Source organism: Orussus abietinus, unplaced genomic scaffold (genome assembly GCF_000612105.2).
Source record: "Orussus abietinus isolate OABI.00-Male unplaced genomic scaffold, Oabi_2.0 scaffold16, whole genome shotgun sequence".
In the NCBI taxonomy this organism is placed as follows: domain Eukaryota; kingdom Metazoa; phylum Arthropoda; class Insecta; order Hymenoptera; family Orussidae; genus Orussus; species Orussus abietinus.
In genome coordinates this window covers 1,542,438-1,565,763 of record NW_019394714.1, presented here as the reverse complement: position 1 = coordinate 1,565,763, position 23,326 = coordinate 1,542,438, and the positions used below count along the sequence as shown (strand labels likewise).

Below are 23,326 nucleotides of genomic sequence, written 5' to 3'. Positions count from 1 at the left end.
CATTAAAAATTAAAAAAAAGGGTAAATCAAGAAAAAGACAACCTCTCATCACGTTGATATCGCAGGTATCCTTTTTATTGCCGGGCCAGAGCTTCGCCTCTCCGGATGCCCGAGCGTATACAATTATAACAATATTCAATTTTTACCTCCTGTCAATATACAAACGACCTCCTTTTCGCTTTTCTTATCAACGTTTGTTCCATCCTCGGCGCCTCGGCTCCTCTCGTAGTACAACAACGTAATAAATAACGGTACCTGTCGGTCCGGCTTAACCGCGTTATAATATCGTTTTATAAAACCGTTCTGCGTTAGTGAATAAATTAGGGTGAACGAAACGGTACGACGTACAGAATTAATGAGAATACAGGCTCGTAGTAATATTAATGATAATAATACGCTACCGGTGTGTACTCGTGTCTCCTTCTCTCCGTGGGCTCGGACAAGCCATTCCCAGTACTTACCTCCGTGTGCGAGGGTACATTGGTGGACGCGAACATTTTTTTTTCGAACATTGTGCTACCGATCCCATTAACTGGGTACCGGTATCGTGCGACGGTACACAACGATAATAAATTCCCGTCCGTCATGGTACAGTGGCAGATAGAAATACCGTCCGACACCGAGTTCTTCGAAAAGGGTACACCCTCGCGTCCACCAGTGCACGCATGTGTGTATGTACGATACGCATGGATCAAGGAACAAAGGGATGGAGCATAAAGTTGGGATAAAGTTCTAAGACGAGGGGATCGAAGCTCGAGCTTCGGTCGCGCAACGATACCCTCCATCCCTCTCTTCTCAAGGAGGGTCCAGATGCGAGGGTTTACGCGTGAACGTTTTCACGTTCCAGAAGGCGAGAACGCTCGCATCTAGGCCCACCTTCCGCTCCACGGTCCTTGTACGACGCGGGTGTACGACGCTCTCCGTCGCGTCTTCTCGGTACCCTCTAGGTCGCTACGCCACACATTGCACATACAATCTAACGTACAAATCTAACGACGCGACGCTACGCACCCGAGTCGCTCCCGAGCGGATCCGGGGGTTAGGTTCTAGGACCCGCTCGGGACCCATGGCGACGACTTGGCTACTCCCTACTTTGTCTCTATCCAGCGCGGCGCTAACCGCCGTAGACGGGGCTCCACGGTTTACTTCTTTTATATTTCTTCGTTTCCTCCCTCGCCGTCGGGAGGGGAGGAGCGAGGTCATCCGCGCGAGACGCGACTCCTCGGGGTTCGACGAGCCTCTTCGGGGTCCGACGCCCCCCTCAGCCCCTCGCTCTTCCCTCTCTCGGTAGTGTAAAAAAACGTGGTCGCTGTTGCTGCTGCGGGGCATTGGGGTTCGGAGTGTGACGACGTCGACGACGACGACGACGACGACGCCGACCTCGACCCGGCGAGGCGCTAGTTGCCGTTCGTCGAGCGCTGGATGGGCGGTATCACCGCGTCCCGCTCGGTCCCGTAGATCTTCCCGGCCTTCCTCGCCATGTTGCCCAGCATCTCCATCGAACACTTGTGCGCCGATCGCAGGGACAGCGCCCACTCTTTCAGCCCGATCTCGTCCTGCGAATCGAAAACCCTTTTTACCGTCCCTACCTCGACCTCTACCGCCTTAATCGGAAAATATATTTGCGAGCGATACCGTACCGAGGTAACCCGGTGAATAAATTCGCAAACCGGTGGATAAATACTCACGGGGTTGGTGAGTACGATTTTCGCGTCCCGGGTGCGCACCACGATGCACTGCTCCCCTTTCACGTGTTGGAGGTCGGCGCTGACTTCCTCCACCTATTTCGAGAAGGAACGGGATTAGAGGACCCCTGGGGGACGAGAGAGAGGAGCGAGAGGTATACCTGGTCCAGGAAGACGAGTTCGGGCTTCGTCGTCGACTCCGGATAGAGCTCGAGTCGGTTGGGGTAGAGCTTGGCGTATCTCGTCTGCCAGGCGCTGGCGAAAGGACCACCCAGTTTCTTGATGTACCCGTGAAGAATGCAGTCGGATCCTGGAACGATCACCGGGATCAGTCGTGTCGGTGACCGGGGAAACGAGTTCCTCCTCGGCGAGGAACGATAGCATCGATCATCCGCGTAAACGCCGTTTAACGAGCCATTACTCGGTTAACGGCCGGCGAGAAATACAAGTTAATTACCTATCGAGCGCGATGGCCGGTTATAAATTAAGCCCCGCACTCGTTTGCATGCACTTCGAGTCGCGACGCAATAAAAGGCCCTCGTTAGTTCTACCTTGAGTAAAAAAAAAAAAAAAGAAAAGAAAATTCATCGAACCAAAGAAATATTTCGTTAATAAAAAGGACGATCGTCCAACTCGAGTAGCCTCGAGTCGTCGTGATTCCGAAGAGACGTCGCGTCCAATTGATATTCCGGCTCGATGGTGAGATAATTATTCTTGAAATTTACCGAAGAATATTGAAATTTTTGTTTTCCTCAGGGTAGAGTCAACTCGGAGACCGGAGACGAGTCCCACTGACCTTTCTCGTCGGCGTCGAACCTCAGCTTCTGCTTCGCCTTCCGCTTGTTCTCCACCTTCTCGGCGGAGGCATGAACAGGGAGGGAGTGACGGATCAGTAATGGGGACAGTTGGCGGAGGGCCCTCGAGGAAGGCCCCCGGGTGGCGCGTTAAAGGTCCACCTAGCGGTAGCTAGAATGGAATCGGTAACCAGAAAAGCCAGCTACCGGGCCCCGCTCCCGGCTCACCTTGTCGGCCTCGTTGTTGATCGTCTCGAAGACCGTCTCCGCGACCTCGGCCTGCCACCGCTCGGAGATTACCAGGGGAAAGTCCTTGTAGAGCTCCTGGTCGGCGTCGGTCAACTTGATCCCCTTGGTGTCCTCTTCGTCGAAGGACCCAATGTCGAACGCGTCGGCGGCATTGACCTCCCCGCGCGGTGGTATCAACGGCGGCGTGTACTTCTGTAGGTAAACCTGCTGCCAATCGATACCACTGAAAAACGGGTGCTCTTTTAGCTCGTCTGCCCCATGTCCCCGGCAACCGAGCCTGTTGTTGATATCTCGTTGTAGCAAACCTTCCAATAGCGACTGCAGCTCCTTCGAGAAAGACTCGGGTAGCTCGACGTTCTAGAACAAGGTTTGCAAGATTAATCTCCGGGACCCGACTCGCGACTCGGCCCGTTCCTCCGGTTTCTCCATTTTTTCATTTTTATTTTTTATGTCGGGTCCTTGCCACCTGCAAGCCACCGGTCCCTTTTTACCCGATGGACGTAAGAAAATCCACAAGAATTTCAATTTCCCGAGAAAAGAGATCTTGCAACGCGTTAAAGCGAACGAAACGCGCGAGAGAGAAATAATTCCGTGTAAAAAGCGACCCAGAGGTGTTTGCGCAATTTGGCCCTCCTCGTCCACCTTCTTCAAGGTTCTCTTGCAGGTGGCAACGTTTTTACGGAGAAGACGCGCCCTGGGAATCCCGGGACGCCAGGATGGGACACATGGGGGTGTTCCCGAAAGCTATCCGAATTTTCGCCCCTGGTTTTTACTACTCGGTGATTTTTAACGTTTCGACGTTTCACGGGTATCTTCTTGCTCCACCGTCCGGGATGCGAAACGACCGCGACGCCGCGTGCGGAGGAAAGTGTGAATTAAGCGGGAAAGGATGCCTGGAATTGCACGTGAAACGTCAAGAGTCATCGAAGGAGGTCCACGAGTCGGAGGGAAAATGGACTCGAAGAGGCATCGGGAAGAAGAAGCGAGGAGGGCGTTATAGCGTTCGGACCAACCATGGTGAGCGTCATGCGGTCTATCTCATGTTTGTCCTTGGTCTTGTGCTGTCTGAACGGGCTGTGTCCTTTCAGGAGCTTGTACAGCATGCACCCGAAGGAGAACCAATCGGCGCTCGAGTCGTACGCCGTCCCCTTCGACAAGACTTCCGGCGCCATGTATCCGTGAGTGCCGCTGAAAATAAAGAGCCATTGGAAATTAGAAACCGAAGCACGACGCCAAAACGTCAACGGACACGCAAGGCGTTTCTAAAATACGGTCTACGCGACATCAAAATGGAAAAGTCTTGTACTATTATTTTTTCTACGGGCTGTTTTTTGCCTGCAATAATTATTTAGAAAATAGCCAACCGATGGCGCCGAGTGATCCGTGTCCGCCATTTTTGCAACGCCGTGTATATCCTTGGAAAATTATTCACGAGGAGATCCGGACTCGAGATTATCCGAAGAGGATCCTCGACCGGAAAATACCGACTTACACGCTCGCGTGGGGCTTCTTCTTGGAGAAGTCGCACGCCAGGCCCAGATCCGATATCCTGACGTGGCCGTGCTCGTCCAGGAGGATATTCGCCGGCTTCAGATCCCTGTAGACGATGCACCGGCGGTGCATGTGCTCCAGCCCGAGGATCACTTCCGCGGCGTAGAACTTCATTTCCGGCTCGTTGAAGACCCCGTGCTGACTCAAGTGGTAATGCAAATCGCCGCCGTTCATCAGGTCCAGGATGAAGCACAGCTTGTCGGGCGTGTGGAAGGCGTACGTCATGCACACGATGAACGGACAGTCGACCTGAGGGGAAGCGATTATGAAACGATTTGCCGCGTGCGAAAGGGAACTGCCATATTAACAGAAAAAAAAGAAACTAAAAACGATCAATGACCACGCTCGACCATTTTTTCCCATTTTCTCGACGCGCACCAAGGCTGATAAAAATTGTGATGAGCTTTGAAAAATAAAAATAATCGAAAAAAAAAATGAGTCAGGATTTTCGGAATATTTCCACTATTCAAGTAATGAGCTTAAATCGTCCAAACGCCGAAGCGCATTAAACGTCGATCGTATTAAACTTCCTTGTACTTGATTTCACCCGTGGAAGGGATCGATAAGCGGCTCGACGCATAAAAATTGTAGCCGGAGGTGGGGAAATGGCCCAGGCTGTTTCACAGGCTGCGAGCAAATTGAGCGGAGCAGATTGCTACTGCCAGCTGATGGCGCAGCTATTCGACTCTACGGCGTGGATAATATATATGTATGTACCGGGACGCGTTTCCGCATCGCCGGACGACGGAATTGACAACAACGGTCCGCGGCGATTTAGGTATGAAATCACGATTTTTGCGAGTACCAGTTTCCTGGCGAGCGAGAAGAAAAAAAAAAATAATAAGTGGAAACGTTAATCTCCTCGTGAACGACGACAGGTCGCACTCGGACGAGGCTTACCCCGGTGCTGACTAAGGAGAGCATTATCCTCTCGTTGAGTGCCAAGGTCTCGCCCTGCTTCATCTTGATGCGTTTCTTGTCGAGGCACTTCATGGCGTACATTTTCCCGGTGTCCGCCTTTCGACACCCGTACACCTCGCCGAATCCGCCTCTTCCGATTATCCGGTGCACGCTGAAGTCGTTCATCGTCAGCTGAAACGTTCACAGGGTCGAGTCAAGAGGGAAGTCGAGAGGAAGCGTTGAAAATTTCGTTTGAAAGGCGATCGATTTTCGTCGATCGTTGTCTTTCTCTCGGGGAGAAATTCCAGGGCAAGCAACTCGTAGAAAGGGCTCCCAGGGAAAAGTCGTACCTGAATATTCAGCTCGAGGTTCTTCCATTGGCAGAAACGAGTGTACTTGTCACTGAAAGGTTTTCGGATTATTACGGGCTCGGGAGGTAAATACGTGCGCCAAGTGGAGAAATCTGGACTCACCTCTCCAGGAACTTTCTGAACGGCTCCCCTCTCAAATGGTTGAAGATCTCCTCGATGTATGGCTGAAAGGAAGTCGTCGTTCTCATCCTGATTTCTGCCGATTATTCGAATAATTCCCGGGGAATAGTCTCCCGTCTCTCTACGGGGTAGTCCTTACCTCGAATAAATTGACAGGAACCTCGTTCTTCATGAGATACTTGTGTACGTGTGATACCGCGTCCGTCGAGTATTCCTGTAACGAGACGTCCGGATCAGAATCCAATCCGAGTCGATATTTATCGGGCAGTATCCTTCACATTTTCCCTAGAAAATACATCCGGAGACCGATCGACCCTCCTAATTATCTCAATTTAAGGCTGACAAAATAATCCTTTCGACTTTGCGCGTGCATAATTTCAAATCCAATATTCTGAATAGCTACAGGCCCAACAAAATTTCGTTCCCTTGAAAACGAGCCATTAAGCGGGTAAATTGGTCGAAAAATGCGGAGCTGAGAACCGATCTCGCGAACCTCGGCCTCCTAAGGCTTGTTCACATTTATTCCGCAATGTTGAGTAAGTCCGTTCCGACTATTTGCCTCGGAAAATCGAGAGACCCCTTATTTCTCAGCTCCCCAAAGCTTATTATCCTCTTCGGAGGCAAAAGGAAAACGATCGAACGTCGTTAACAGGGGAACGCTTACGTGCGAGTGCGCCAGCAATTCTTTCATGATGAAATTATCGTAGATTTCCCGAGCCAGCTTTCTCCTCTCCTCGGGACACTCCAATTTTTCGTACGCCTTGATCTGCGGGAAGAAAAAAAAAAAGCGACATCGGTCAATCTCGCTCGATAAATCCATGGAAAAAAAAAGATAATAAGAAAAATGCATATGAAAATGGCGAAAACGAACCTCTTCGTAAAACCTAAGTTGCGGTATGGGTTCCTCCGCTACAGTCTCGCAGAAGTCTTTAAATAAAAGGTATCCTGGGGACAAAACGAAGGAGCGGTCAAATCGCGCCATTAGACTCGTCTCGAGACACCCAGCCGACTGATTACCTAACATTTGATTGAATATCTTATCAAAGTTCACTTCGTTCTTCTTCTCTAGGTATTTGTGCATCACGCTCCTCACGCTGCAACAGAAAAGGAAAAAATTTCCCTCGATCAATGAGGTCCTAAAACCTCGATTTTTCAATTTTCCGCGTCTCGAGTTCATTAACCATTAATTCATAACCTATGGAGATATGAAGTAAAATCGATACAACGATAAATTTACCGTGTCGGAGCAATGCTCGCATTCGGTTCCCTCGGTTTCGAGTTAACGTGCAAATCGCGTCACCGAAGCGCTGCCCAGTCGACTTCATTATAATTAATGAGGAAATAATTATTCACCCTCCCCTGGGTGCACTTTGGAAATTGCCGCAATGGAAGAATTGCGCGGACAAGGCGTCAAAGGATAAAGCGGGCCTACAATGCACAGCGTAGAAAATCCTCCTCCAGCGAGAGCCCCGGGAGATAATCCAAAAATTATGCAAATCCACCCGATCGGAAGGTTAAACAGCCGCTCGTGGTGTCAGGTGGTAGCGCCTAATCGGATAATCCTTACACCTCGATCGACACCTGTGGATCAGCCATGAAATCATATCAAGCCGTCCGGTAACGCGATACACGCAACGGGCACGTGTACAGGTGTCAATTACCGCTTACACCTGTACATTAACCCCTCGGAATTTATCAACCACACACCCCCGAGATATCCCATTGCCATGATCGATAATAAACTACCTAACGATCGGTAAGTGAGTACTCGATTCGGTTCTTCGGTGGCAAAGGTCGAGGCGATTTCTCGGGTCTAATTTCGACTCCGCCTCTCGTATGGACACTCCCTTTACCAGCTCGTGCAATATTAGGCCCCGAATCCGGCCTCGGGTAGATGAGCTCGCCCTGAAAAGGACCTTATTATTCCCCGACCTGGCGGCGACGCGCCCCCTTAATGGCCGAGGAGCCTCGCGGCCTGGTTGGAGGCGCCGCTTTAACTTTCCCCCGTTTCCTTTCTCCGACTTTTCCTTCCTCTCTTTCAGGTCCCGGTCTTTAAGGTCGTCCGGAAAAACGCCGGTACAGAGGGAATCCAGGCCGGGTGACCACCCCGGGTGAAAGAGGGGGCCGGAAAAACGGGACAGCGAAACGGAGAGAGACGCCGGCCACTCGAGGGGGAAAGAGGCGGCGCGAGGGAGACGGAGCCATCACCTGGGAGGACGGAGGAAGGGAGATGCGGCTAGTCTTTGAGGGAGGTTTTAAGTAGACATTACCCTACTATGCGCCCGGATCGAAATCCACTCGGGGCGGCCGTTTAAGCTGTCGACTTTTTAGAGGTACCACCGAGTGCCGCCCGGATCCCCTCCGAAGTTCTGCAATTTCCACGAATTTCCACGAATCCCCAGGATTTTTGCAGAATTCTCAAGAATTCTCACGGATCCACCGAGCATTTGCGAAAACCGGCATTCCTACGAATACGGATAAATGGATACGACCCACGATATGGAAAAATCAGGGTAAATCCATTTTTTTTTAGATCTTTGTACTTAAACCTCTTTCATAATTATCTAGACCACTTTCATAAGTCTCACGTACATGGAAGGTACTCAACGAAAATTAGCCGCGTCTGATGGTTGGTTTAAGGTCTCGCAATCCGGGGAAGAGGGAGAACCGGAAGAGGAAAGCTTGGGAGTTGATGCAGAGAGCGAGATGAGGCGCCGTTCGCGCCGTTCTCTCACAAAGAACGACCCCCACGAGCGGTGTTTGCCTCGCCCGTGTAATCTCCGCGTTCCCGGCAATATCTATCCGAGCCGGGTGGCTCGAAAAGCGGAAGTTCCGGCTTCCAGGACCTTTCTCGAGGCCGAGGAATTCCCCGGAACCGGATAAGCCGCTTTGCCGCGCCAGGCCGCGTTCGTCCATCGATTCCTCCCACTGGAGTTCTCAAAAGATCTCCCGCTCCTATATTTAACCCTTTCCGGGTTCTTTACATCGCCTGGCGAATGTCAGTCTCCATATTTTAGCGCGGTACCACACGAGGAACCGTCCCTGTATACGCGGAAAGTGTACCTCGGGGTGGCGTTTCGTTTCCACGAGGGAGCGACTTTCGGCGAGAAATTTCCGCGGTAAACGGTCTTGGCGTGGCCTGCGTCATTACTCGGAATTACTTGGTGTCACATAACGCGGGCTCTCTATCGGTATTCCGATAGCACGCGTGGTCCCGCCAGGAATCGATAGCAGCACCACGCCTTCGAGTCGATCCGGAGTGAGTCCAATTTCAAGCCGGTGCGCTCCTTCGTCCTGTTCGCCGACACCTCGGCGAGAGGATATCAGGAGAGAAGAAAAAAAAAATAAAAAAAATAAAAGAGAACCGTATACAACGACTTTGCGCCCCGGCGAAATGGCCAGTCCCTCGGGCTTCCGAATTGGCACCGAGCCATCCCGAGATTAGCGAGCCATTTCTAGGATGGATAATACCTCGACAATTAACACCCGACTTCTCCCTCCACCGTTAAAGCAACGCGATAGTGGCGTCCAAGGGGTCAATCGCTATGCATTTTTTTTTTTTCTCGTGTATACGGAGGCTCTATGAAAAATCCCGTCGCCAGCGGAATTAAATTTTTTATGCGAAATAAAAAAATTCCTGTGGACAAGGTGATATAAAAAATGATATCCCATGGGTGGTAGGACCTTCCCCGTGGCCTCCGCGTTCGCGAGGTAAAACGTCAAACGATTCGGTACACCCGGTTAATAGAAAAGTTGCCCAACCGATTGACCCCTCGGATGCCACTTTCGGGTCGCCTTAAATTTCCGTCCATTGATTTCTGGACCGTGATTCATCTCCGCGCGTTACGCGGAAAGTCCATTGACGTAGGCCGCGACATCCGTGATAAGGAAGACCACGGCCGATGCAATTAGACTTTATGGACGATCAATCGAGCCACTTGCCGGTCCGATGAGGGGAAGGGACCCCTTGCGCAGCAATTCCCGCCACGATAAGAAGCGCGTCCTTATCGTGCCCTCACAGCAGAGGGACTTAATTGGGAGGTTACGTCAACGTGCACATGTCTTATAACATGTATTATCGCGTACCGATACCTCTCCTAGCGACTCGGCTTTATTGTTCTCCACATTAGCAGGGTTAAATATCGGCCCGGGGGTTTTAATACCGCTTGGTCGGTAATTCCCGTACGGGACGCGAAGCGCCGTGAAACACGTCGAGCGAGCTAATTTACCGTCGCAATCTCCTCGACGAGGACGAGGGCGTTTGCTCCTCTCGCCCGGCAAAATTCTGCGAGTCTCTTTGCGCCGATCGTGACAACGAAGTAGACACCCTGGATCGTATGGGCTAATGTGCTTACGAAAAGTTCAGTTTTTCAAGGTGGAGGGGCAATTGATGGTAGATTTACGCGCTAATTATGCCATCTCTGAGCACGGTTTGCGAACAATCGGCGAACCTCTGCCCTTTTTATCCGGCTATCCTGATGTTCATCCCTCTCGACCTCGCCTCTGTACTCGAAAGAAAATAGCCTATAAATAGAAGAAGAGAAGGTAGCCCGAGGAACGGTGTCGCGCGTTGATAACGAGACCGACGATAAGGCGTCGCGTTTCCAGCCGGACAAGTGCTAGACCAAGAAAATCGTCAGCGACCTTATCCATCCCGTCATAGGAGCGATAAGACGTCGTAGTTGACGTCAGAGAGCCAACGGATACCGCGTATCGGGTCAGTTTACTTCGACCACGAGGACGCGAAAACCGCGAAGAGAGGAAACGGGAGTAACGATAACGTTATCACTCGTGGGAGAAGCTCGTATGGTCGCACCTGGCCCACGAAACGACACGCAGAGAGTCTAGAGACACTCCAAGCGACTCTCTATCCCTAATCGCTTATCGCGACGAGAGCGGCCCAGCCCTCGACGGGTCCATTAAGTTCCATTATCGCCTGCCCGTGCTAGGGAATTTCGCCTTAACGCCGCGAGGACTCGGCGATCCCTGAGATAAATTAATTAAAAATAGAGACAATTTCATTTACCCTCAGCTCCGTATTTCCCCGTTTTCGCGTAAACGTTTAATCTACGAAGGAGGCCGCGGCCGTGCCCGACCTCCCGCAACGTAAAATCCGACATGCAGGAATCCCTTTAAACCGGGACCGGAATCGATATCGCGAGACAGTTGAAATGACGCTTCGGCCGCGTTTTCACGCGGAACCGGAGAGACAGAGAGAAGAGAGCTCCCTCCCTCGGTGGGAAATTTATCGCGCAGGAACAAATCGATCCCCGAAGTACACGGAATACCGGGATTTATGGTAGCTCGAAAACGACGGGAGAGCCTCCTCCCGAGAGGAAGAGAGGCAAAAAAAAATGACGGTGGACGCGCGCCGTGAAAATTGATGTCTCCGGGGGAATTGGCCGACTGGACGTCGTCGGCGACCGCTCGATCGTCGAGGTTGATTAAATAGAAATAAACATATCGCGCCTCTCCTCTCCCCCGTCTCGCCTTCGAGACCTTAATAAGATCTTTTCCTTCGCTTTCCAGGTCCCCGGCGGAGTCGCGGCTTTTCCTCGCCTTTCCACCGAGGCTCGTTAAATGCCCGAGCTAACTTTCCGCGGCTACACCCTGGGTTTGCGTCACGCTGGAGGAGAATCATATCCTATTTCGAGTAGCGTGCCTTCCAGCCAAAAAGCCCGGTCGAGCTCGCCTTTTGCAGGCCCGCCGGAAAGGCCAGGTGTGCGTTAGCGTACCGACTCTCGGCTTTTGCCGACAGGTACACGGTGTTCCACCGTGATAAACTAAATCTCAACGTTATTACGCCCTTAGCGTGCCAACTTCTTGACCATGTCCGATCTCGCCCCGAGACGTCGGGTCTTTAAAAAAAGAGACGCACCTCCGCGTCGAGGAATTTCACTTGTAAATACGGACCCGCGGTATTCCGCTACATTTATTATTCCGACCTACATTCCCTGGATACGGGACGCGGCCGGATGAGATACCCTTTCTTTGAATTTCAAACGCGATCTCGAATCGGCTCTCCCGTTCTCGCGATCCCCCGAAAAGTCGATCGAAATAGCGTCGCTCCAAAAATTCCCCCTCGGCCACGAGAGGAAGTATATCCAAGCCCTTGGAACGGTCCACGTGAACACGTATAAATAATGACAATGGAGATATATAACTAGATCCCGCCTCGTGGAATTTCTCATTACCTTTTTCGTCATTTTTAAAATTGCCATCGAGGCACAGCGAAGGCGATAAAAAAAGATAGGGAAAATATCAAGGGGGACTTCGCTACTTCCTTCCCTTTAATTCCTCCCAGTCGGCCCTCGACAAAGAGCGACGCTTAGGAGATTCGTTATTAGGCGGCATTCTGAGCTACTCTATGTACGCGTACATGGGTGTATGTACACATGAGCCCCTCCATGTACACTGCAGTGCCAGAGCCGTTCCTTTAAAAGGTCTTTTTCTCTCACCTTCGCCGTCGCCTCTCTAACTTCCATCTCACCCTTCCTGTCGGCTCTCTACATTCATGACCCCTCGAGGGAAAACAAAAGCCCCTGATGTCCCGGAAAACATCCGGGATTAATGACTAATCTACTCCAAGCGACGCACCCAATGGGGGGATTTATATTTCAGGAAAGGATCTTTCGAAAGGTTCGGTACCCCTCGGTCTAGTTCACCCTGCCGAGGTCCTTAAATTTACGTGTACGCATGTAAATTCACCAGGGACTTCTCTTGAGTTGGATAAGCCAAGTCTCAGAGATAAAAGCAACGCGTTACAATTGCGTATCCAATTCTTGCCTCAGGAATGGAGGTGCGATCGATCTAATATTAAAACTGCTAAAGTCCATCGACGCCAACTTCGCTTATCCACGTAAACTCAAATCGCAGCCACGGAAGAAGTCCGGCTCTGAACGCAATCGGAAGGAATTACCATAAACGTAACCTAAAATCCCTCGGTCGTTCGCGCGACTCGGCGATTCGAGGATAAATAATATAATTCCCGAATGGTCGAGTCGAATCAACGTGCAACACCTGCAACCATCACACGGGGTATTTAAAAGGATCGCCTCTCATAGGTGGCGGCGTATCGATAACAATCGAATTCCCATGGAGAGTGCGTAGTGTCACTGCCGGCCGCACTTCGGCAAGCGGCCGGCAGCCGGCGCGGCGAGCGCTGGAGCAAGATGGCGGAGCGCGTTCCCAGGGCCGCGCTCGAACAAAGCGGGAGAACGGCCGGGCGCGCTGGCTCGGCGTCGATGAAAATTCGTACCTAGGGTCGGGCAGGACGATCTTCTTGCTGGCTCGCGCGGCAGGCGTGCACTTGCTCTTCTCCATGGCCATCAGGTAGCTGACGTCGGCCAGGACCGCCTCGAGGTCCGCCATGTTGTCGGTGGCTCGGGGAACGGCGGGGGGAGGGGGAGGCGGAGGCCGAGGCACGGCTCGCGGGCCCGCGACTGGAAAAGCGAGGAGCGGCGGCCCTTCCTCTCGCGCGCTTGTCCCGAAGGGGCCTCTCTCTTCCGCTCTCCTTTACTGCATATTTTTAGCCCGACGCCGACACATCGCCGAAGCGGCGACCGAAACGCGGACGGCGATCGCCTCCTCTGCCCTTCCTCCCGCGGGTCTCCTCGCGTGCACCGACACGCGCGCGCGAGTCTCCGCTCCTCGCCCAACTACGTAGCGCGCGTTCGCGGCCTCTACCTCCTGGCGGCGGACCTCATTTCGCCCCGGGGGTCACTGCTCGATAAGCGCGCGCGTCCCGCACGGATCCCGACATCGCGGCCGACTCGCGATCACCGGCACTCCGCGTCCTGGACGACAACGGCGAGCTTCCGAGACCCCAGCAACTTCTTACCTCGATCCGCCACGATCGCCGACTAACCACCGACTAACAGTCGACGCGACCGAGCTGCTTCGACTGGTTTCGCCTCCCTAGCCGTACGCGCGCCCATTGGCCGAACTCGACCCCTCTGACCTCTCTCTCGCTCGCTATAGCCCTCGCTCTCACGCGTTTACCCTTAGAGATGAATTGGGAGATCGCCGCACGGGTAGGATCGCGCGATCGCGGTCTGTGCTGTCCCCTGATGATTGGCGCGGGCGGCTGATGCACTTACCACCTGTTACCTTTCAATGGGGGCATAACTCATCTCTACCATAAATGAGTTAACCTTATATACCAATCCTCCGAATTCGGGACCGCCGAATTTCTTCGGATTGGGAATGCGGTTTTTATTTAGATACGTTGTTTGGGAATTAGATTATGTTTGTATTTTGTGTTTTATCGAATAATTAAATAAAGCGCATGATGTAATGAGAAATTTTATCTTCGTGCCGCAGATCAGAAGGAGCGGTAGTCCATTCTTTGTCGCACTGTCATACACTCGACTTCGTCTATTTTCAAGGTGTTCGTCTTTATGTTGATGTCTTCTTCCAATTGTATCTGAGTCTTCAACATGTAACGCAGAGATGCTTGAGCCTTCGGGAGAAATTGTTCAATTTTTGTAATGTTATCCAATTTAATGAAATATGTTAATTGCTCGAGTTGTACGTACCTCGCAGAGTGCTTGCTGCAATTTACAAACGATTTGTCGTAAATCGTAGACCTCTTTAACGAGAGAAGTCTCGACGAGATCGCGCGTTAATTCGAGTCCTGGGCGTTGACAGCGATTACCTAATCGGGTATGCGCTAAAGCCATGTAACCCTCTTTATCGGCGATCGACTTTTGCAGTCTATTAATATTGGATGTCATCTCGTTCACTTGCCGCATTATCTGAAGAAAAGTCTATTGCTATATTTTACCGATTATAATTTATACCATCTTTAAATCTACTTCAATAAAAAATAATTTAAAAGTGCCTAACCTCGGAATGCTGTTTTTCTAACTTCATTTTAGCTTCTCTAGTTTCATCGATACGATGTCGAAAAGCTTCATCCGTTGTACGTTTTTGGGCAATTAAGTCATCGGTGACTTGTTGAAGAATTTTGTCGATGTAGCAACGCATGGGTCTTACGGTGTTCACCTCTTTGGAAGCTTCCATAATATTTTTGTTCGTCTGCCTCTCCCATTCTTGTAGAGAAATGCGTCTGTGTAAAAATTACACGTGATTTAGCATTGTTTTTAATTAAATGATGAATTGTCACAACTGTTATTTCAAATTTCTTGGACTTGCGAAAATCAATAATTACATACGAACAGTCAAGGGGTGCACAACCATGGTAAAGGCTGAGATTGGAGTTAGTTTCTCTGAGCAATAAATTGTGCCTATCGATGCGATTATTGTTATCTTTGCCCTCGAGATCATGATCTATGAAGTACAATGTCGACTTTAACCGCCGCAATTGTTCATGGGTTTGTTCTAAAGTGCGCACCAATAAGTTCTCAACACCCTGAATGACTAGGCACTCCTTTTTTAATTGTTTCTCAACCTCGTCGTGTACTAAATCGATTCCAAGGCGTCGTTCTCTGAAAAAAAATCATTTAGGTGAAATCAAACAAGAATTTTACTAAGTAATATTAAAACCTTGTATAATAATAAACCCATGTTCAGAAATTGTACCTGTACATAAGACATTTTTGACAAATGTCAAGTGCATTCTTTCGAACCGAGTTTAAAGCATCGATGAGACGATCTTTAGACACTCCCAGTGCTTCAATTTCGAGGAGAACTTCCCTTCTTATCTGGAGTAGTTCCTTCCGATTAAATTCAATATCTTCTAATTTCTCTTTCAGTCGATAATCGGTTTCCTTCTTATTGACTTTGGCTTCCTCTGCGGTCAGTTCGCAAATACGATTTGACTCAGCAAGCAGTCGGTCGGCTAATTCTTGTTGAGCTTCGGAGCATCGATATCTAAATAAAAATATCTACATTGACATCTCATTACATGGGCAGCATTGACGAATTCGATATTCTTGTACTTATTTGACACTCAAGAATAAATGAGAAAACATTTTACCTGTATCTATTATTGAGATGCCATTCATCCAACGTAAATCTTTTCGGAGGAGGTGGTATAATGACCATCGCTTCGCTACTTTGCATTTCCATTTTCGTATTCGGTGGTAATGTTTGATAATATCGAAAAAATTAAATCCAAACACTGTATAAGTTAACAAAATCGCTGCCTTTCAAACAACCGAAATAAATAGGTTAGGAGCGCGTTCTGACGGAGCATAACGTGAACTACGCTTGACCTGCGAAATATCGGATCGATATCATTAACCCACTCTTCTTCCATCATGGTTCGATATTCCATGATTCGAGGCGTGCGGCTTGAAGTTGCCAAGTGTTTAAAATGTATCGTTAAGATGTGGGTTGGATTATTTCAATTGTCAAATAGTCGGCAAAAGTAATTAGCGAAATAAAAAGTTTTTATGGACAACGAGTAAAGAAACGATGGCAAGTCGAGAACCAGCTATCCCCACAAAGACCAACGATGAACACAGCGTCGAGGTTAGGTCATTTATTTTTCTGTAACAGGACTTTTAAATTTAACAGTTTTTCGAATTTAATAGTGTTTTGTGTTTCACATTTGCTGATAGAATAGGATCTAGCACTGTCCACGAGGAGACCAACATTTTAACAGAAAACATGGGGTTCCATTGTAATTGCTCTTTAACTTTTCTATTTAACTTCCCTTAATGGAACAGCTGTGTTTGCACAATTGTCAGCATTTATAAAAATACAATTAATGCACACTTTTGTGGTACACTGAAATTATTTTTTTTTAACAGACATTGGCCGAGGTATTTCGGTGCTTTATCTGCATGGAAAAGCTGCAAGATGCGCATCTATGTCCTCACTGTAGCAAACTTTGTTGCTACGTCTGCATCAGGAGATGGCTAACCGAACAACGATCTCAGTGCCCACATTGCCGTGCTTCGCTTCATCTTCATGAATTAGTCAATTGTCGATGGGTCGAAGAAGTTACTCAGCAACTCGATACTCTGCAAGCTGTGGGTGTATCCAATTCCCGCCAAGATGACTCTACGAGAGACAGGTGTTAAATATTAATTACTTGGGTGGATTGTACCTAAAAAGGCATATTTTTGGATAGTTAAAAAAATTTATATCGTTTTCAAAGGTGCACCGTTCATCATGAGAAATTGTCAGTATATTGTTGGACATGCCGGCGCTGTATATGCCATCAGTGTGCCTTGTGGGGAGGCACGCATTCTGGTCACACGTTTAAACCTCTTGAAGAAGTGTACGATCAACATGTTAGTCAGATAAAAACTGAAGTTGGCCAGCTAAAACGTCGCCTCATGGAGCTCATTAGTCTGGTGCAGGAAGTGGTACATTCACATACTCCATACAAAAAAACTAAATTTCCATAAGCAATTAATTTTAACCAATACTTAATACCATCCTTCGTTCTAGGAACGTAACGTCGAGTCAGTACGGGCAGCTAAGGACGAGAGGGTACGAGAAATTAGGAATGCCGTAGAACTGATGATAGCCCGCCTCGATTCGCAACTAAAAGCTAAGTTATTAACTCTGATGGGCCAAAAGAACTCCTTGACTTTGGAGACGGAACAGTTGGAGGCATTGCTGCAAGAGGTTGATCACCAGTTGCGTTCGTGCACTCGTTCGGAACTTATTGTTAAAAGCGGTGAATTATCGCGCATGATACACCAAGTTCGCAAGAAACCCATGACAAGTTTCGTCACTGCCCCTGTGCCTGCGGATTTTCACAGGTACATAATGAATGGTGCTGAAAACTTCATTTTAATCCTGAACCAGTATTCAATCATACAATATTATTTTTGTAATCACAGTGAGATAGTCCCAGGTTACGATAGTGCTACTTTTGCAATGCAAAATTTTACACAACTTCAACTCAAAGCAGATCCAGTGTATTCAGCACCTTTACATGTAAATGGTTTATGCTGGAGACTAAAAGTTTATCCGGATGGAAATGGTGTAGTGCGTGGTAATTATTTATCAGTCTTCCTGGAACTCAGTGCTGGATTACCAGAGACATCAAAGTACGTATTTTATTTAATCCATGGAGATGAGAAACAAAATGGAAGCCCTGTATACAATTTCTTCAAGGCTTTAATCTTTCATATAGATACGAATATAGAGTGGAAATGATACATCAAGGATCACGTGACACTAGTAAAAATATCGTACGTGAGTTTGCTTCGGATTTTGAAATTGGTGAATGCTGGGGTTATAATAGGTTCTTTCGGCTAGATTTACTAGCTACCGAAGGGTATTTAAATACTGAGCTGGACACACTAATATTGCGGTAAGCTTCCTCCTTAACACGAAATATTCAAATAGATTTTAAATTACAAGTCCTTAAAGTTCGTGAAATAATCATGTAGAGGACAGATTCCAGGTACGGCCACCAACATTTTATCAACGGTGCAGAGATCAGCAGTGGTACATAAGTCAATTGGTGACTGTCCAGAATCAGTATGCAACTCAAATTAATGAGTTGAAAGAGGTGATATATAAGAGATAATGATTTTAATTAATTAATAGATAGTCTGACAATTGTCAATGATGGCGTTAACCTAAAATATTTACATGGCAGAGACTGGCGATTGAAATATCTCGCAACGCTGTAACTGCCACGAGGGTGTCAAACGGGGCTGGTATGTGCAATCCATCATCAGGGAACATTCCAAGTCTGAATATACAACAGCAACAATCTCTGGGTGGAGGGGATCCAACCCTGGGTTGCAATTCTGCCCGATCCGTTGATACATATCCAACGGTTAATGCCAGTCCGACAAGGTTAATATTGTCATAATGCTCCATTAAAAAATTGATTCATCGGGTTCTTTATCTAAAAATTGGCAGAAACCTTGAATCCTTGCTTTTTAAAATTTTATTAACTGTGATTTAAATAGATCCACGCAAAATTTGCTCTCTTCTGGCAACAGTAGTGGAAATGGGAACATCGCTGCCAATGCAGGACAATTGTCACCGTTGTGCGAGTTGGGCGATCTTGCAGACATTCGCCCAATCGGTTCATCTTCGACTCTTTCTTCCGTATCCTCCAAGACCAATGTAAAACATCAGCGTGCCAGCGACAATGCATCTGCAGAATTACCATCTCCGGTCAGTCACTCTATTAATGACGGATCATCTGGAGACCGCCAAATATTAAATGTCTTCTCACCCTCACCGTCTCCTTTATCACCAACAATGCTCAATCAACAGCCATTAAACGTCTCTTCGAGTAGTAACAGCAGTGACAGCGGAGTAAGTAAACGTTTGTCCACACAACGGGTACAATATTTATATTTAAGTTACGTTATCCGTTATTTATAATGGACTTTCTCCCAGGAACTCAGTGAACACGACATTTATTTGGATGACTGTGATCAAAACGACCCCAACGTAACAATATTGGACGACAATTCTAATGATGAAAACGACGTGGACGACGAAACAATGTCAGGTAATGAGGAGCGGTATAAATTAAAAGAAATAATTAAACGGAAGGGAGAAAAGGGAAGCGATCTTTTTTTGCTGAGAAAGTCAGAAAGGTCAGAGTTTTACAATAAAAGGACGGCTCAATTCACTCTGTTCATCGTTTGGGTTAGGTGCAAGTTCCAATAGAGCTCCGTGTCTAAGTAATGAACATCTCCGCAAATGGGAAGAACATTCATTAAGTAAGGAAGAAAATGAAAAACCTACCAACGAAACACAGGAGGGCGAGTGCGTGAAGGAGAGTTTAATATTTGATGCTCCAAATCACTACCCAACATGTTCCTAAGAGAGAGCGGCTCGATCTAACATCCTTTCCTGAGATCCCAGACTACATCAAATTATTCTTGAAAATCGTCAAGGCCGAAATTCAATAAGAAACCGTTGATCGCATTCCCAAGTATCTTGTATAAAAATCACAACATCCTTTAAAAGTATTAGTCAATATTAAACCCACTGTGCACATTCTCGTGAAACGGAAATAAAATATCACGAGCCATCGAGCACTGTACACCGATGACTTCTGCTTGACGGTTGGGCATTTACTTCAACGAGCATTTTATCTTTTATTCTATTAGGTCACTAGAATTAATTTTGGGATCTATCGTCCATTGACAATGATTTTTATGATTATCAGGGGAAAATGATGTGGAGGTCGCAGAGGCACTGGTGCCATGGGTGCAGAGCAAGCAGCGACCGAAGTTAGAAGAAGGTCATGCAACTGTGGATCGTTGTAGGTATGTGCAGTTCACTATCGATTTCCGTAACGTCACTTGCGACGGTCAGTATCGATTATTTAATACTCAATTATTAGGACTTATTTAAGAATCTAACTTACCATGTGTCGTTAATTTAAAGGTTAATTTCACTGAGTGGCGTTTTTAATATAGCAGGGGGCGGGACAGCTTGGAAGATGAAATCGTGCTTCTTCATCTATTCAAGATGCACGATCCAAACATGTCCTGGACCCCGTTATGCTGTCCACATCACGTCAAGGAGCTACGAGACGTGCAAAACTCCTTGGGCGGTTTGCAACATTACAGCTCCAGCCCGTTGCATTGCTCCGCAACCCTGGACAGTGGCAACTCTTCTCAAGGATACTCCCAGAAGCATTTGGAGAATAACTCTCCCACTTCCACGCAGAATCTCCCAAATCGTTGCCGATCGTCCTTCGTGTCTCGACTTTGTCAATCCCAACCAACATGTGATAGTAGAATAATGCCTACCCATGCCGTTCAACCTACCGTGTGTCAGCGAGACACAATTCAGACGTCAACGCCTGCTGTGCAAAGGACGAGGTCCGAACCTACCACTCGTTCCAATTCTGTGGACTGTGACAAGGATTTTACTGATACGTCTTCCCTGTCAAAACTTGCCAACGAAGCAGACAATTCCAGGCCAAACGATCTTACAGTGCCAAATGGTAAGACAACGTGAATACTGAAAAATTGTTACAATGTGTACATCAAATTTAGTACAATTCAGTGAACAAGTGCATTTATAATTTCCTTGCAGTAGCCCTTGGTAGCAACAAAGTTGTCTCTAGACACCTGGCATCGCGACGTCTCTCGTCACCGGCTTCGTCGACCGATGTCAATGTCGACAGTTCCGACAGTAAGATAAACGAGTTCGAACAATTTTTAGGCTCGATACATCTGCCCCCTTTGCCAGAAATTAGTTGCATTGCCAAACTGCGGTATGTATTTTTCTTAAACTTGCATTCAGTAGCTTCCGCAGAGATCTGTAATTATGGGGATAATAATGAATGATTTTTAATTCGTTTCTCTTTAGGAAGAATCTCACTACCGATTACAAGAGAAATATATGTCCTGCGAATTTTCCACTTTTTACACTTTCATCCGGTCTCGATAATTCGGTAGCCTCTACTAGCTCGGCCACCGCACTCTCGGATTCCGTTTCTACACCGAACGACTTCATCTGGGCTCCACCTCTTTATTACAATAAGCACGGTAGAAATTGAATTCCTCCGATGAGGTATCTTTTTTATTCCCAAGCGATTAATAAGCGAAGTATTTTTTCCAGGTCCGAACAAAAACTCTGAATGTCCATCCGAATCTCAAGCAACTGGCAAGAGCGGAACTAGCAAGTAAGATTCAAACATATTCAAAATTAAGATTCATTAAAACACTGCCAATTAATAAGCAAATTGCATTACCGAAAAGCCATTGAAATTCAGGACTCAGGTTAAAAACTTACGAGTTAGTACTCATTATTTTTATTTTTGGAATTATAAATGCATCGTTACAAGTAATGCGAACCATATACTTTCTGGTTCCTGGTTGTTAAATAAAAAGTAACCATTACAGTGTACTCAGTTTCTCGTATATTCAGTGGGACTTGGGGTGTTCACCTATTATATATTGGACACCACATTTTGCGAAGTTCCCCGACAATTGTCTAAATATATTCCACAAATAAAATAAGAAACATGACTATTATAGATTGTGCTTCATAAACATATTTAGGTGTCACTGGAATCTCCCATAGAATGTCACTCTGCCGTAAGGAGTGAAAGGTTATAAGATACGTTGAAGCACATACGGTGTTTTGACACATAGAATCAGCTTAATCTAATAACACCATTATGTAAACGCATAGACAGAATAAGATATTAAAATTTCGACTATTCTTTCTTCTTTGGTTTTTTAGGGTTACGGGAACGTGATTTAGCTTTGCAGAGAGGACATATAGGCGCGTTTCGGTGAATCTGCTGGTGACACGATAGACAAGACTTCATCGGAGGTGGCTGTTGCCTGCAAAAAGGAATGCGGAACCTGTGACATCTGGGATGTAGGGAGTTTTAAAACTAGGGTGCATCGTGCAGCATTGTAGAATACATGCTCCATGCATTTACTATTCTTAAATCAGTATCTTTTCATTTTCACCATTATTTAAATAAATAAATGCAAATGCTCAAAGAATGGTTAATGATAACATTCACTTATTTAATCTACCAATCTCTGGTGTATATTTTCATGTAGACATACCTGAATGCCGATGTAGGTGGACCAGGAGCTGGAGGTAACGGTCTTGGTTCTGGCTTACTAGGTCCTTGAAGAGGTTGGGGTGCGAGAAAAGGTGTGGAACTACCGGGATGTCCTGGATGAGAATGCAAACCCAATGGTGGCAACAAGTCGTCGCTCCGTGCCTCTATTCTCCATTCGGCTTTCTGCACGGGGCGCTCAAAGTAACTGCAAACAAACCGTCTACACGATAAATAACCGCTCCCTCATTTTCCATTAAAAAAGCGCTACTTTTTTATACCATCTGTTTGCTATTCCATTAGAAATGAACACTTCGATACTTACTCGGGAGAAAAGAGATCAGCATCTGTTTCATATAATTCTGGCAGTCTTTCCAATCCTAAATATTCTCTACGCATTCGATCGATATCGTGTTTTAGTGGCTGATAATCATTGTTATGAATTAATTTTGCATTGTCTCGAGCTCTATTCCTTGCATCTTCCGCTTGCTTTATCACTGCCTCCATCTAAAATGGCACATTAAATCATTCATCTAAAATCCATTGGTATCAACTAGTAAACAAGTTGTTGGGCTTACGGCATTGATGTCGGCATGAATTTGCCTTAACTCCTCTACATGGGCCATTTTTTCTTGCATGAGTAACTCCATTTCTTGTTTGTACTCCGTCAAACATTTTTCCTCCTGCTCGGTTTGTTCTATTTCATGCACAATTCTTTGCCTCATTTTTTCTAACTGCACTGTTTTTGATCTATGGAAAGACGCAACATATAATACAGTATGTTGCAGTATTTTTAAAGCCTAAAAAAAGTAATGATTTTGTTTTATATTTAAAAACGCGAAACAAACCTGATATCTTTTAAAGCTTCCAGCTTTGCAAAAATTAACGTGGCTTCGGAAGACATAATTAGCCAGTTATTCTTTTGTTTTCTAATATAGAAAACCGAATAAACTTATACGTATCTTGTTTTAGGCACAAGTAAAACTGAAGTCGAGTTCGGGGGAACAATTTTCCGAGACACAACGTCGTCGATCTCCGGATACATCCAGAGAACAGATGAAAGGAATGCCACTATTAACTATCGACTACTCCTCATCTATTGTAAACAGCAAATCTATACATATTTTTTTCTACCAATTCCGAAGCTTGTTCTTTCAGCCGTGCCTCCCACTACGAGAATTGCAATCACCGTAGACTGAAAAATATCAAGAATAAGCATCA

General features: G+C 47.1%; 4 protein-coding genes across 9 annotated transcripts; 1 reads left to right on the top strand and 3 right to left on the bottom strand.

Annotated features, from left to right (window-relative positions):
- Positions 1-48: 48 nt before the first annotated feature.
- LOC105696944 (G protein-coupled receptor kinase 1) lies at positions 49-13,566 on the bottom strand. 4 transcript variants are annotated; one of them, XM_012419820.2, is made up of 15 exons: positions 12,929-13,566; positions 6,688-6,764; positions 6,542-6,615; positions 6,335-6,436; positions 5,810-5,884; positions 5,653-5,714; positions 5,530-5,581; positions 5,180-5,371; positions 4,221-4,528; positions 3,742-3,916; positions 2,708-3,085; positions 2,482-2,651; positions 1,847-1,995; positions 1,689-1,781; positions 49-1,556 (listed from the first exon to the last, which is right to left on the bottom strand). In XM_012419820.2, exons 1-15 carry the CDS (start codon positions 13,039-13,041, stop codon positions 952-954), a joined length of 2,625 nt encoding a protein of 874 aa, XP_012275243.1. In that variant the 5' UTR covers positions 13,042-13,566; the 3' UTR covers positions 49-951. The 4 variants fall into 4 exon arrangements, with proteins under 4 accessions (XP_012275243.1, XP_012275244.1, XP_012275246.1 ...); XM_012419821.2 differs by having other exon boundaries at positions 1,260-1,556; positions 2,411-2,651; positions 12,929-13,041; XM_012419823.1 differs by having other exon boundaries at positions 1,398-1,556; positions 2,482-2,536; positions 12,929-13,041.
- Positions 13,567-13,889: 323 nt separating this feature from the next.
- On the bottom strand, positions 13,890-15,809 carry LOC105696778 (tektin-1). The gene is made up of 6 exons (XM_012419500.1): positions 15,611-15,809; positions 15,214-15,504; positions 14,847-15,119; positions 14,518-14,740; positions 14,208-14,426; positions 13,890-14,131 (listed from the first exon to the last, which is right to left on the bottom strand). The coding sequence occupies exons 1-6, from the start codon at positions 15,700-15,702 to the stop codon at positions 13,994-13,996; spliced, it is 1,236 nt and encodes a 411-aa protein (XP_012274923.1). The 5' UTR covers positions 15,703-15,809; the 3' UTR covers positions 13,890-13,993.
- A 114-nt stretch (positions 15,810-15,923) lies between these two features.
- On the top strand, positions 15,924-21,909 carry LOC105696857. Of its 2 annotated transcripts, XM_012419643.2 has the most exons (16): positions 15,924-16,107; positions 16,389-16,654; positions 16,739-16,949; positions 17,035-17,351; positions 17,433-17,642; positions 17,729-17,908; positions 17,995-18,109; positions 18,200-18,402; positions 18,519-18,873; positions 18,958-19,072; positions 19,739-19,838; positions 19,992-20,524; positions 20,617-20,797; positions 20,893-21,071; positions 21,145-21,208; positions 21,772-21,909. In XM_012419643.2, exons 1-16 carry the CDS (start codon positions 16,051-16,053, stop codon positions 21,785-21,787), a joined length of 3,102 nt encoding a protein of 1,033 aa, XP_012275066.1. In that variant the 5' UTR covers positions 15,924-16,050; the 3' UTR covers positions 21,788-21,909. The 2 variants fall into 2 exon arrangements, with proteins under 2 accessions (XP_012275066.1, XP_023288870.1); XM_023433102.1 differs by having other exon boundaries at positions 17,035-17,642.
- Positions 21,322-23,277, bottom strand: LOC105696858 (zinc finger C4H2 domain-containing protein). Of its 2 annotated transcripts, none has more exons than XM_012419644.2 (5): positions 22,954-23,277; positions 22,684-22,855; positions 22,431-22,612; positions 22,110-22,328; positions 21,322-21,875 (listed from the first exon to the last, which is right to left on the bottom strand). In XM_012419644.2, exons 1-5 carry the CDS (start codon positions 23,007-23,009, stop codon positions 21,746-21,748), a joined length of 759 nt encoding a protein of 252 aa, XP_012275067.1. In that variant the 5' UTR covers positions 23,010-23,277; the 3' UTR covers positions 21,322-21,745. The 2 variants fall into 2 exon arrangements, with proteins under 2 accessions (XP_012275067.1, XP_012275068.1); XM_012419645.2 differs by having other exon boundaries at positions 22,110-22,313; positions 22,954-23,276.
- Between the last annotated feature and the right edge of the window lie 49 nt (positions 23,278-23,326).

Coding starts and splice junctions, on each gene's coding strand:
- LOC105696944 (XM_012419820.2), bottom strand. CDS start 13,041: ATGGCGGACCTCGAGGCGGTCCTGGCCGACGTCAGCTACCTGATGGCC. Junction 6,437..6,541: donor AACTTAGGTTTTACGAAGAG/GTTCGTTTTCGC, acceptor TTCTTCCCGCAG/ATCAAGGCGTACGAAAAATT. Junction 5,372..5,529: donor ACCTCGAGCTGAATATTCAG/GTACGACTTTTC, acceptor TGAACGTTTCAG/CTGACGATGAACGACTTCAG.
- LOC105696778 (XM_012419500.1), bottom strand. CDS start 15,702: ATGGAAATGCAAAGTAGCGAAGCGATGGTCATTATACCACCTCCTCCG. Junction 14,741..14,846: donor TGTGCACCCCTTGACTGTTC/GTATGTAATTAT, acceptor ATTTTTACACAG/ACGCATTTCTCTACAAGAAT. Junction 14,132..14,207: donor TGCAGCAAGCACTCTGCGAG/GTACGTACAACT, acceptor TTTCTCCCGAAG/GCTCAAGCATCTCTGCGTTA.
- LOC105696857 (XM_023433102.1), top strand. CDS start 16,051: ATGGCAAGTCGAGAACCAGCTATCCCCACAAAGACCAACGATGAACAC. Junction 20,525..20,616: donor CGATCTTACAGTGCCAAATG/GTAAGACAACGT, acceptor ATTTCCTTGCAG/TAGCCCTTGGTAGCAACAAA. Junction 20,798..20,892: donor AGTTGCATTGCCAAACTGCG/GTATGTATTTTT, acceptor GTTTCTCTTTAG/GAAGAATCTCACTACCGATT.
- LOC105696858 (XM_012419644.2), bottom strand. CDS start 23,009: ATGTCTTCCGAAGCCACGTTAATTTTTGCAAAGCTGGAAGCTTTAAAA. Junction 22,613..22,683: donor TTCATGCCGACATCAATGCC/GTAAGCCCAACA, acceptor GTGCCATTTTAG/ATGGAGGCAGTGATAAAGCA. Junction 21,876..22,109: donor CCACCTACATCGGCATTCAG/GTATGTCTACAT, acceptor TCCTTTTTGCAG/GCAACAGCCACCTCCGATGA.